This window comes from Choloepus didactylus, chromosome 9 (assembly GCF_015220235.1).
Source record: "Choloepus didactylus isolate mChoDid1 chromosome 9, mChoDid1.pri, whole genome shotgun sequence".
In the NCBI taxonomy this organism is placed as follows: domain Eukaryota; kingdom Metazoa; phylum Chordata; class Mammalia; order Pilosa; family Megalonychidae; genus Choloepus; species Choloepus didactylus.
This window is the reverse complement of record NC_051315.1, coordinates 39,776,051-39,788,533: the sequence shown is the minus strand read 5'-3', so window position 1 is coordinate 39,788,533 and position 12,483 is coordinate 39,776,051. Positions and strand designations below refer to the sequence as shown.

The 12,483-nt window shown below is 40.9% G+C and overlaps 1 protein-coding gene across 1 annotated transcript in view; it reads left to right on the top strand.

The window, feature by feature from the left end:
- The window catches only part of NEB (nebulin), a 243,548-nt gene that overhangs the window by 160,566 nt on the left and 70,499 nt on the right, over positions 1 to 12,483 (top strand). Inside the window, 12 exon segments of the mRNA XM_037849798.1 lie at positions 2,183 to 2,290; positions 4,557 to 4,670; positions 5,039 to 5,236; positions 5,511 to 5,615; positions 6,264 to 6,368; positions 7,226 to 7,333; positions 8,410 to 8,517; positions 10,180 to 10,287; positions 10,851 to 10,955; positions 11,057 to 11,161; positions 11,799 to 11,897; positions 12,252 to 12,362. Coding sequence (XP_037705726.1) covers positions 2,183 to 2,290; positions 4,557 to 4,670; positions 5,039 to 5,236; positions 5,511 to 5,615; positions 6,264 to 6,368; positions 7,226 to 7,333; positions 8,410 to 8,517; positions 10,180 to 10,287; positions 10,851 to 10,955; positions 11,057 to 11,161; positions 11,799 to 11,897; positions 12,252 to 12,362 — 1,374 coding nt within the window.

Here is a 12,483-nt window from a genome sequence, read left to right as displayed (position 1 = left end):
TTTCCTTACTGTAGGCAGGTACTGTTAGAGCTACTTTTTGTTGATCCTGAACTTGTCTTTTTCCTCCTCTGAACTGATTAATTCAACAAACATTTTTTAACTTTTTATTTTGAAGTAGTTTTAGATTTAAAGTAAAGTTGCAAAAATAGTACAGAGAATTCCCGCATACCCTACACTCAGCTTCTCCATGGTACAATTACGGTGTTAATTACAGACTCTATCCAGAGTTCTCCAGTTTTTCCACTGATGTCTTTTTTCTGGCCCAGGAATCAATCTAACATCCCACACTGATTGGGATTGCTCTCCTCCAATCTGTGAAAATTTCTCAATCTTTCTTTGTGTCCTTTATGATCTTGACAATTTTGAATACCGGCCAACTGTTTCGTAGAATATCCCTCAATTTGGGTTTATCTGATGTTTCCTCGTGGTCAGATTGAGATTATGCATTTTTGACAAGAATAACACAGAAGTGATATGCCCTTCACTGTGCATCCATAATCTCTGTAACTGGTGACATCGGCTTTGATCACTTAGTTAAAGTGGTGTCTGAAAGTTCCTACACTGTACAGTTACTATTTTTCCATTTTTAATTTTATTTTGGGTACTAGTCTAATACTGTTGTTACTTACTCTGTTGCTCAAATTGTTCCAGCTTTTGCCTTTGGGAGCTCTTTCAGACTGGGTGCCGTAGCTTCATCTTGGTGTTTTTTTAAGTACTTTCTTACTTTCTAGCACCACGGATGCTCCAGGCTCATCTTGTGTCTTCCTTGTTCCATTTTCTAAGGAGCCTTTTTCTTTCATTGGAGAATGGTATTCAGAAACCAAGATCTGAGTGCCAGGTGTGCTCATTACTACTGGGGTATCTTTGCTACTGGACCCTCTCAGGGAACAGAACTAACCCTTGTATGCATACATATCTATATTTATTTCCATATTCATCCTTCTGTATGTAGATTTAAAAACCATAAGTTCATACTGATACCACCAATCCAGTTCAAAACCACAGGGTTCATTCTAGCTTCCTCCCCTTTCCTTATTTGCGATTTCTTTTTTCAACAGTGAAAAGCCTAGCTCTTGTGATATATGATACATTTACTTATTTGTATACCCATAAAGTATTTTTATAATTTCTAGCCCATACCCTGTGAGAAACAAATTTACTAACTAGAATACAATATTTTGTGTAGTTATTTTGGTCTATAGCCTTAGCGTATCCAGTAAAAATACTGTTTTCCAAAACAAGTTAGCTGTTTTCTTCTCCTCCACCCTTAGTGTGGTTGTGTTGTGCATTAGGTTCATTTGTTATTGTTTGTATTTCCTCTTGGTCCCCTCCCAGTCCCGGTTGATTCCTTTGTTTGTTTCTTTTAATTTACATCCAGAGAAATTCATTCTTTGTAGTGTACTGTACCATGGCTTTTGACAAATGCTTAGAGTAATGTATCTACCACTGTAGTCAAGATACAGAAAAGTTACATCGCCCACAAAGTTCCCTCTTGCTGCCACTTTGAAATCAACTCTTTCCCACAGACCCTCGCACTCTATCCCTGGCATCCACAGAGCTGTTTTTTGTCCCTGTAGTTTTGCCTCTTCCAGAATGTCATATAAATGGAATCAGCCTTTTAGGTCTGGTTTCTTTCTCTTAGCAAAATATATTGTGCATGTTGCTGCATAAATAGATAGTTTATTCCTTTTTATTGCAGAATAGTATTCCATTCTGTGGTGTTACCACAGTTTGTTTATTCATTCACAGGTTGAAGTACATCTGAGTTGTTTCTAGATTTTTGACAATTATGAATAAAGTTGCTATAAACATTCGCATGTAGGTTTTTGTGTGACCGTAAGTATTCATTCCTCCTGCGCAAATACCTGGGAGTGGAAAAAAATCTTCTTTGAGTCCCCACCAGCTACAAAACAATAGGGAAGGATAAATTGATTATTAAAAAACTGTTAAGGGTCTTCATCCCCCTGGAATTCCTAGGCCTGTGGGAAAATGAATATGACCTCAAAAACTGGCAACCGGCAGGCTTAGATGGAGAACACAGTATTGGACCTTAAAACTGGGTTGTGGCACTAAACCGGTTATTCACTTAGGTGCATGTGGAGTGGGGTGTCTGAGAAGAACAGGAACAAAGGGAAAATCTGCTATTTTGTTTCCCTTTTAACAAGATTTTAACCCTCTACAGAAGCTGTACAAGGAGATTTGGGACAAAGTGAAAGCCACGAGCTACAAACTGTCTTCCAGCGCCGTGTCCCTGACACATGCCAGGAACCAGAAGCATCTAGCCAGCATCGTAAGTCGAGAACAACCCTGGCAACCCTGTGCCCCTCCTCTGCTCTCCCCTGCTCCCTCTCCCAGAACTTTTCTGGCTGATTCCTATGTTGCCCAGAAGTGCCCCCGGTACTTCCATGGGAGTATCTGGCAATATTTGCAGGTGCTCAGGCATCGCAGAGTGGGGGGCTTATTGCTCTCAGGGGCACTGCAGTCCAGAGAGAACTCACAGATGCGAGGCCACAGCTTTGTGGGCTCCTGCCTGGGAATGACATTGCTGCTCTGTGTTAGCCAGAAGGGAGGATGCACAGAAGACAGAGCACACAATTCAAAATGACCCTTTGTCCATTATTATGTGGACTTTTTGGCAAGAATAAGCCAGTAAAGATGAAAACTGGTTATTACACCATACCCAAATTCATGATAAAAAGGTAAATAATTATTTGTGTAACTATGAAATGTATAAAAAGTTTAAATCTTTTGAAATTCTACTTTAAGGAAGAAATTTTTTTGCATTTGGACATATTATTTTCAAAGATCCTGAATTACATGAGCTGTTTAAATATGGTAAAAAGTCTTCTGACCTCTTACCCTATAGGCTTGAAATGTTAAGTAAAATCTCTTATCGTAAAATTCCTTGTAACCTTCATTGTAGTTTTAATAAGACTAGTTTTTTCAGAAACTTTAGAGACTTTTATCTCTTAATTTTGGCCATGTTGTATAACACTTAGACCAGTACTTCTCAAACTTTTTTTAACTTTCATCCATGGTGAGAAATTTATTTTATATCGCACGTCATACACATGCACACAAAAACACAACTGAAGTTTGTGAACTCCTTCTGACTTAAATGTTTTTTACACAAGAATACTTTACTGTAGACAATGCACTATAATTGCAGTTTTATCCTATTCATTTAAATGCTAGTGACCCCAGTAAATTCATTTCACAACCCTATAATAGAGACTCAGAGTTTAGGAAAAGACTTCTTTAGACAATATATGGAATTAATCTAAATATTTACCTAGAGGAAATATTAACTAATATGATTTTGTCCAGATCCAACTTTATTTGGAAGACTGAAAATAGACTAGCCCAAAGGAATAAATTTTTCATTTGGAAAGAGATTTATAGGTAGGATTTAGAAAGCCCAGCAGAGGCTTTTCCTTTCGTCATGAAAAAAAGTTAGAGGCATGATTCTCTACAAATTGTTTTTGGAATAAAGAAAGACCTAAAGAAATTAATTCTTGAAAAGAAAGATTCCAACCTTAGTTTAAAAAAAGAGATGACTGTGAATGCTATCTTCTTTAAAATTGAGCAATTGAGTAACTATAAGAAGGCTGTGATCTAATGTTCTGGAAAATTCTGATGAGAATTTTAGTTGTCCTTTAGTCAGTAAAAGATTTTGCTAGAATTCTGACACACATACTCCCATTTCCTCTTCTCTACTGATACGCGAACATCTGGGTTGTGAGAGAATTATAATTTTATTATCACTTGCTAAGAGATTGGATCTTAGTCTCTTTAAGGGACTTATCACCTAGTTCAAGTAGTCATGGAACACAAATTAATAAGTGAATATGGCTTAAGAACTAAATATGAATGCCTAAAAGTTAGTTTCCCTTACAAGAGTTTCCCTTAGAACCCTGTAGACCCTGAAATTCAAGGATGTATCTAATCTTAAGCATCAAGCTTGTTGAGTATTAAAAACAAAGAAATTCCTGAGTGTATTTTTAAGGGTTCACTTATAATATTTAAGAAAACAAAAAAACAAAGCCATGATCGCAAAAGAGGTTATTTAAACATTGCATAAGCTTTCAAATGAATTAGTTAGTAGCAGTAAAAAGTGCTAGTATTGGCATAGGAGTTTTAATAACAGTAACTAAAATTTTATAGTGCTTTGTAGTTTAAAAAGTACTTTGAGATATGTAGCCTTATTTATCCACCATTATTAGATCCAGGCCAGGATTGTATTAATCGTAATTGTCATTGTCATTGTCTTTATCTCTCTTTTGAATTTAAAATTATTTTCAAATACTTTCAAACTTACAGGACAGTTACAAAAATAATAAAAATAATATCCCCCCATTCCCCCAGATACCCAGCTATATAGCTTCTTTTAGCCTCAGTCTCTAATGTTAGCCCTCTCTATTGATGAAGAAACAAGCCCCGACAAGTGGTGACCCCAAGTTGCTGGATCTCGGTGTCACATCCTTCCTGCTCTTTTGACAACACCAATCCATTGTTCTCCAAAGCTATTTTTCTTTCTTTGTACTTTTTCTCTTTAGGTCAAATATCGGGAAGAATATGAAAAGTTCAAAGCTCTTTATACGTTACCAAGAAGTGTGGAAGATGATCCGAACACAGCTCGGTGCCTCCGAGTTGGCAAGCTCAACATCGATGTAAGTAAACCCCAAGGGCCTTGGTTCACGCTGACGCCTGGTAAAATGTCCGTGTATTATAAATAGAATATGTTCTATTAAACAATGCATCTGGCACTGACTGTGCGTAGGTGAAGAAGCTAAACATTATTTCAGCCCATGGTGCCGTGTTTTTTAAAATTTTTCCTGGTATGACTCTGTAGAAAGTGTTGGAAAATTCTAATCCCCACCCTGCCGTCAACCAGTGACTGTAACTTAATAATCCATATGGTTGGTTACACTGACTGTGATAAAATTCAGGACTTCTCTGGCATTTGGAAAAACTGTGTGTTGCCATGAGGCCTTGCATAATTATCCTGTATAATCGGTGCATCATTTTCACATTGCAGCGTCTATACAGATCAGTTTATGAAAAGAACAAGATGAAAATCCACATTGTGCCTGATATGGTAGAGATGGTCACTGCTAAGGATTCCCAGAAGAAAGTCAGTGAGATTGATTACCGCCTGCACCTTCACGAGTGGATCTGCCACCCTGACTTACAAGTCAACAGCCATGTCAGGAAAGTCACAGATCAGATCAGCGACGTAAGCACATTCCCTGTGAAACAGACGTGCATGTTTCTTCACCTCAGCCTCCTTTCAGCTTTTACATACCTGGTTCTGGCTTGATTGGGGGCTGTCATTGGAAGCAGGGCTCTGTGTGCCGATGTTTCTGTTACTCCCTTGGACTGGTCCCATGACACTTTTGCTTTTCATTCCATTAAGTCACTTGGAGTCTAGAGTGTGGTTATGTTTTTAGTGTTAAAATGATGGTAAAATTACTTATTTCTGTTCCCCTCCATCTATTGGAACTCTCCAGATTGTGTACAAGGATGACCTCAACTGGCTCAAAGGCATTGGTTGCTACGTCTGGGACACTCCAGAAATTCTCCATGCCAAACATGCTTATGATCTACGCAACGATGTGAGTTTGCCTCGGGTTTTTAGACTATTGCCATCCTTTTGTTATCTAGAGCCAAGGGGAGATTATGTAAAATAGGGATGTTGCCACAGACCAGGTGGTTTAATGTGGCTTAAGTGGTGTAGAGGATGTATGAGCTGAAGAAAGATGCTACGGAAGGGAGTTCAGCCATGTTTTAGGAATGCTCATGGCTATTAGGGCAGTTGAGCTGTCACATTGTCCTCTGGTGGGAAAAGGAGCTCTGGCTCTTCTCTCCACCTTTTGGATTATTTTGGAAAATAGAGCACATCATTCTATTTATAGGAAAATCTCATTTAAGAGTTTGTAATGCTATAGAGAGGACTTATTTGTAAAGAGAGGATTTGTTAGGCAAATTAATACTATAATCAAGAGTTTAATAAGGAAGCTTCAACTTTCCTCGTAGAACAGTTGTCAAGCCTCCCAGAGGACTCTACAGGATCCATATGGTGATATAGATATCATATGGTTGGTTACGCCGACTGTTAGAAAATTCAGATGTATCCTTGTCCATCAACTAAGTGCTTATGGATGTAACTCCCATGAGTTAAATAAAACCAGCCCTCTGTGAAAACCAGCAATTTGCAATGTAACAAATGGCCCAGCATAGGCTTGTTTTCTTCCTCTTGGCAGATCAAATATAAAGCTCACGTGCAGAAAACGAAGAACAACTACAAGTTGGTCATGGACACGCCACTCTACGTTCAGGCTGTCAAAAGTGGGAAACAGATAAGTGATGTGAGTGAGAATCGGGGACATTTCCTTGGAAGGCATTAGTTTTCAGGGAAGGGTCTAGTGAGTAAGGCATGCCTGGAAATAAACACGGGGCCACCACTCAAGCAGAAGAGGCTAAAGCTAAAGGCTGGGCAGTGCCAGGCTATTTCTAACTGGGAAACCAGAGTCACGGCCTTAAAAAAGTACTTAAGACACTGTTCCTGTTTCCTAAAACCTGAGGTGTTCAAGTGGTTCCCTGGGATGGAGTTGTAATTGGTCTAAGTCTCTGAAATACTTTGTGTTTAGAGCTTCAGAGTTGCTCTTTATATCTGGTATCATAGACAACAGTTAGAGACCCATTTCCTAGGCCTTATAACAAATTAGAACTAACTGTGGCTGATGAGGGGCAAGCAGGCGCTGAAATGACAGGTGGGGGCTGGCATCCTGCCTCTGTCACATGCAGTCTCTGCGGCTTATGAAAAGCACTTACTCTCTGACTCTCCACATGCCGCTCTGTAAAATGGGAGCATGTATGCAAATATACACGGTATTGCCTAAGACAGAGCAGGCAAAGCAGGCACAAAGCTGCTCTTATTTTTTTTTAACCCCATAGATTAATAAATAAATACTCACTCACACCACTGAGTTAGGACATTGAAAACTATTATTAAAACTTCCTCTTCTTACACCTGAGCCGTCTCTCCCTCTTACTTCTCAGTGTGGATGCCACACCCTGACTCTCATCCTATTGGACAAGGCACACATGTAGTTCTCTAGGCAAAAAGAAAAGCTAAGACATAGAAAAGAGACCCAGTTTCCATTTATTTGCTTCTCTCTAACAACGCTGGCGCGGTGTAAGCCGACTCTTCTCCCCGCCGCAGGCTGTCTACCACCACGACTACGTGCACAGTGTCAGAGGCAAAGTGGCCCCGACGGTGAAAACCGTGGATCTGGACCGGGCCCTTCATGCCTACAAGCTCCAGAGTGAGGTGAGTCATGAGAACGCGGCTGAGGGCAGGCAGAAACCCAGCATGGGCCTCTGAGGGCCGGGCCTGCTCCTGGGGTGGCCCGTTGGCATCTGAGGACGTCACCTCGCTTGGGTGCCCCTTCAGCCCAGCCTGGTGAATGCCCTTCCATTCACAGATTGGAAAACAAACAAACAAATGAAACAGAGGATAGCCCGCCTCCTCTCTGGGCTGGCAGGATCTCCTAACGAGCAAGCAACAGGAATTTTTGAGCCATGTTGACAAGCTGACAAGGAGGAGGGTGGATATACCATCTCTACTCTCAAAGAGCTTAAACTAAGTTGGGACAAACATGGTTACTAACAATAATAGAAAAGCTGAAATCACTGCTGGAATTCAGAAGAGAAAGAACCCAGACCCTACTTGCATATTAATATCCCTATTCTGTTTTATCTGATGGTGCTGCTTCGCTCTCAGCTTTTAATGCTACTCTCCTATACTAGATGTTAAAGTAATTTTATTTTTAAAATATTTAAAATCCTATTCTTCATCCTCTAGTGCCCTTGAGAGAGAGAGTATTTAAGGTCACAGACAGAGGCTCTTTTCCTCCTTTTTGCCATAAACATGAGCATCTTGGCCTTTTCATAGCCTGGTGCCACGACATTGTGTTTATGGTGGAGGGAAGCTGGGCTAAGGCTTCCAAAGTTGTGTGTCTCAGGGATCAAGTGATGGCTTGAATATCACCTGTGGGTGGTAAGTACAGAGGGGGAACTTAGTTGCCTGTTTTCTCTGCTTTTCCCAAGTAATTGCTAGATACCATGCAGCCCACTGGGCATATGTCCAAAAGCATAGAAGAATTATTTTCTATAAGCCCCTTCACTGATTGCTCTCTGTTTCTGAAACTGTAAATTAAGAGAAAGCTAACTAATTTCATGACTCTTAGAATTTCACAATTTTTTACCGAAATCAATTCAGTAAGCCTAAGTACCTTAAGTATCTTATCAAAAACCTAACGTGAGCTGTATGCGATGTGTTTAGCTTAGATCAGTTATTTGATCTAAGCTAGATGTCATTTAACCCCTTCTTCCTCACTCTGGCAGAATCTGTACCGAGGAGCTGGCCTGCGTTCCCTGCCCATGGGATACAGGCTTCCCGTTGATACCCCTCACTTCAAGCACAACAAGAACACCCGATACATGAGCAGTTATGTGAGTGATCTCCTCCACATTTAGACGGGGTTTGAAAGGGGCTGAGGTACTCATATTTATTAATAGCCTGTGAAGTGGTGGGGGCAGCAGTTTCTAGGGGTGCTGTGGAATTGGATTGGTCCTGCAGTTTGGCAATGCCTAGGTAGCCTGGTGGGTTAGGATAGGATGTTGAAGGAATTGCATCTGCATAGGTCAGTTACCTGGTGTTCTGATTTGCTAATGCTGCCATTATGCAAAATGCCAGAAATGCGCTGGCTTTTATAAAGGGGGTTTATTTGGTTACACAGTTACAGTCTTAAGGCCGTAAAGTGTCCAAAGTAAGGCATCTGCAATAGGGTGCCTTCACTGAAGAATGGTCATTGGCATCCGGAAAACCTCTGTTAGCTGGGAGGTTGTGTTTCAAAATGGCGTTCCCCAAAATGTCCGTCAGCTTCCAAAAGCCGTCTTCAGAATGTGTCTCTCAGCTGCAGTTAGTAGTGAGCTCCTTCTGCCTGAGCTTTTATAGGGCTCCAGTGAACTAATCAAGCCCACACTGAATGGGTGAGGCCACACCTCCATGGAAACATTCAATCAGAGGTCGCACCTTAACCAAAGGTGTCATTCACAGTTGGGTGGATCACATCTCCATGGAAACAACCCAATCTCAGTATCCCAGGAGATGGGATTAAAAGATCATGGCTTTTTCTCGGGGACGTAATATATCCAAACTGGCACACCTGGGCTCAGGGCCTGTGGAGGCCATGATGCCTCTACTTCTGCTGCCATAACACAGAAGCTTGCTGGGCCATCCCAGCCGTTTACTAGAAAAGCAACTTCACACCTCCCTGATTGATGTGTGACCATAGGATCCTCTTCCTTCTGCTATGTTTCATATTGCAGAAGATATAACCTCACTGTGTATTCCTCTGAAAAGAAAGGAACTCTTGCCTGGCCCTGGCCCTGGCTCTGTTACTTTCCTAACCGCTTATCCTGTGTGCCCTGATCACAGAGGGGTAGATGGGCTCTCACTACCAATGGCTTGCCCAGGTGCTGGCTCTGATTCTAACTTCACCCACTTTTTAAAAAATACCAGGTTAGGACTTGTTGGATTTACCCCATGGGTGAGGCCTAGAGAAGTTTGTCTGTTCCAGTGACTCTGACCTCCAGAACATACAGAACAGCCATTGGCTGAAGAATATGTGCTCTCTTCCAAGCTGCCCAGGGAATCAAACCTGAAGGCCGAGCAGGATCTGATAATCTGGTTCCCATGGCTCTAATGTCACTTTAAAAATCAGTTTGTAAAGCTATTCATCAGCCTTAAAAATATTATCTTAGTACTTCTTTTCATTTCCTAATTTCCTAATTTCTAGCCACCTGGGAGATAAAAAAAAAAAAAAAAAAAAAAGACTTTATTGTTGTTGTTGCTGTATTTTACATACTTGCCTTCAAACAGATTTCATCTAAGTAAGAATGAGTTTTATTCCTTTCTGGACCTGGCTCTCTTAGCCAACAAATAATTTTCAAGACTTGCATGACTATTGAAATTATGTCAAGGACTTTTCCTTTCAGCTAATACTTAGGGAGCAATTTTCAAATGAAAGTGACATCTCTTTTCTGTTGGAGAAATGTGATGCTGCTCTTTGTTTCCCCGTCATTAATCTCATTCTGACTTTGATTTTGCAGTTCAAATACAAAGAAGTTTATGAACACATCAAGGCTAATGGTTATACACTTGGCCCCAAAGATGTCCCGTTTGTCCACGTGCGGAGAGTCAACAATGTTACCAGTGAGGTACTGTAAATGCTAATTCTGTGGGGAAATATTGATTTTCAAAGGCCATGTCTTTGTCTGAAACACATTAAGAATTATTTGTATTTTAGATGTAAGCTTACACCTCAGCAAGGGACATGAGGGTCCTTTGTGTCCCCATTTTGATACTGGTATCCCGTGGCATTTGTTTTTCTGAAATTGATAATGCTAGTATAGAGATTTAGTTCCAGTAGGTCAGGATGCAAAATTTTTCTAAGCAAAAAGTTTTGACATTTGTATTAAAAATCTTTAATAAATTTCCATTTCAATCTGACTCATAACCCTGTCTTTCCACATAAGTTATTGCTTTGCATATCCAATCCTTCTAACCAACTATCTAATGGAAAGTGGAAGTCCTTTGTGTTCCGAATTCTTCAACTACTTGAAATAAGTATCATTTCCCTTTTTTCCTAATCTCAATCCTTTTCCATATCCTCAGTGTTTCCTCTTGTAGCTTTTTATGTAAACTGTTTGATCGTTGCATCATTGTTGATGCCCTCACTATCCTACATTGAATGCCAGAAATGATTTTTCCTCCAATGCAGAGACTGTATCGAGAATTGTACCACAAACTGAAAGACAAGATTCACACAACTCCGGACACACCAGAAATCCGCCAAGTCAAAAAGACGCAAGAGGCTGTCAGTGAGGTAGGTGTTTTCTGAGGGAAAGGACAGGCATTGGAACCCGGGGATGAACGTCAGCCATTCAGTTTCTAACATGGGCGTGTCTGGGTATTTTTTTTCTTTAGTTGATCTACAAATCAGACTTCTTCAGGATGCAAGGCCACATGATATCCCTGCCTTACACACCCCAAGTGATCCATTGCCGCTACGTGGGAGACATCACCAGTGACGTAAGCAGCACTTAGGAGTTTTTCTGACAGGGTCCCTCCTTATAAGAGGCAGCTTGCATTCAGATTTAAGCCAAATAGTGCTCTACACCCTTTTCCACTGAGTACTTCTAAATTGAGAGTACATCTTGGGGTGTGGAAGCAGGAACCCCACATTTTACCAGCTATGGAAATAGCAGTAAGAGGACCAGCTGGAAAATAAAAGAATTGCTGACCACCGTTCTACATTCAATACTGAATAATTGCCAGCTCTTCACCCTCCAACTGGCCTATGTCCCACATCATGTTTAGTATCTTTCTCCTACTCATCCCTACTCCGAATGCTTCTAGCAACTTCTTGCTGCCATTTTATTATCCTTCTTGGATGTTTCCTTCTCTTAAAAGACTGCTCCATTCTATAGCTTTCTCCCATCAACATAATAATACAATAATAGCAGTGTTCTCTCCTCAGCTCAGGATTACAGACTTAAATTTAAAAAAAAACTTATTTATTTGAGGGCAAATAAATTAATAATACAGGGCGGTGAACATGTTCAATCAGAATAAAAGGTAAATAATTAAAGATTTGTCACTACTCTTTTTTTTGTTGTTCTTGATTTACCCTTGCTCATGACCAGCCATATTTCTGTTTGCCCCACAGATTAAATACAAAGAGGACCTGCGGATCCTGAAGGGGCTGGGCTGCTTCCTGTACGACACCCCTGACATGGTTCGCTCTCGGCACCTGCGGAAGCTGTGGGTGAGTGCGCATCCTCAGAACAAGAAGTCTCCTCTCCACAGTGACCCAGAGGCCCCATCCCCAGCAGCAGAGTGCCAGGCAGGAAGAATCTTTACCCACAGCTGATTTAAGGGGGACTCTGTCATTAACGTGACCAGGTCATGACTCACTTAAGATGATCTGGGCCTCCTGTAAATGGCCGTGAGCTTGGTTAAATGACAGTTGTTTTGTTCCTGCCTGAGAACACACCCAGGCCTGCCCAGAGGGCCTGCCCAGCCTGCACCTGCCAGCCACTGGGAAGAAACTGTGTGACCATGACATGCAGTCACTTAAATGATTAACCAACTTGTATTTCTTTTGTGTTTTTTATTTTAGTCTCATTACCTGTACACTGATAAGGCGAGGAAGATGCAAGACAAGTACCAGGTGGTACTCGACACTCCAGAACACAGAAAAGTGCAGGAGCTGAAGACACACCTGAGTGAGGTAAGGACGCTTTATCTGTCACTACAAGTGAACTGACTTGATCGGTAGGGACTGAATTACTCAAAAAGGTATTTCGCTCCCCTAATGATCATTTTTCAGGCAACTACTGAAGGTAAGAGAT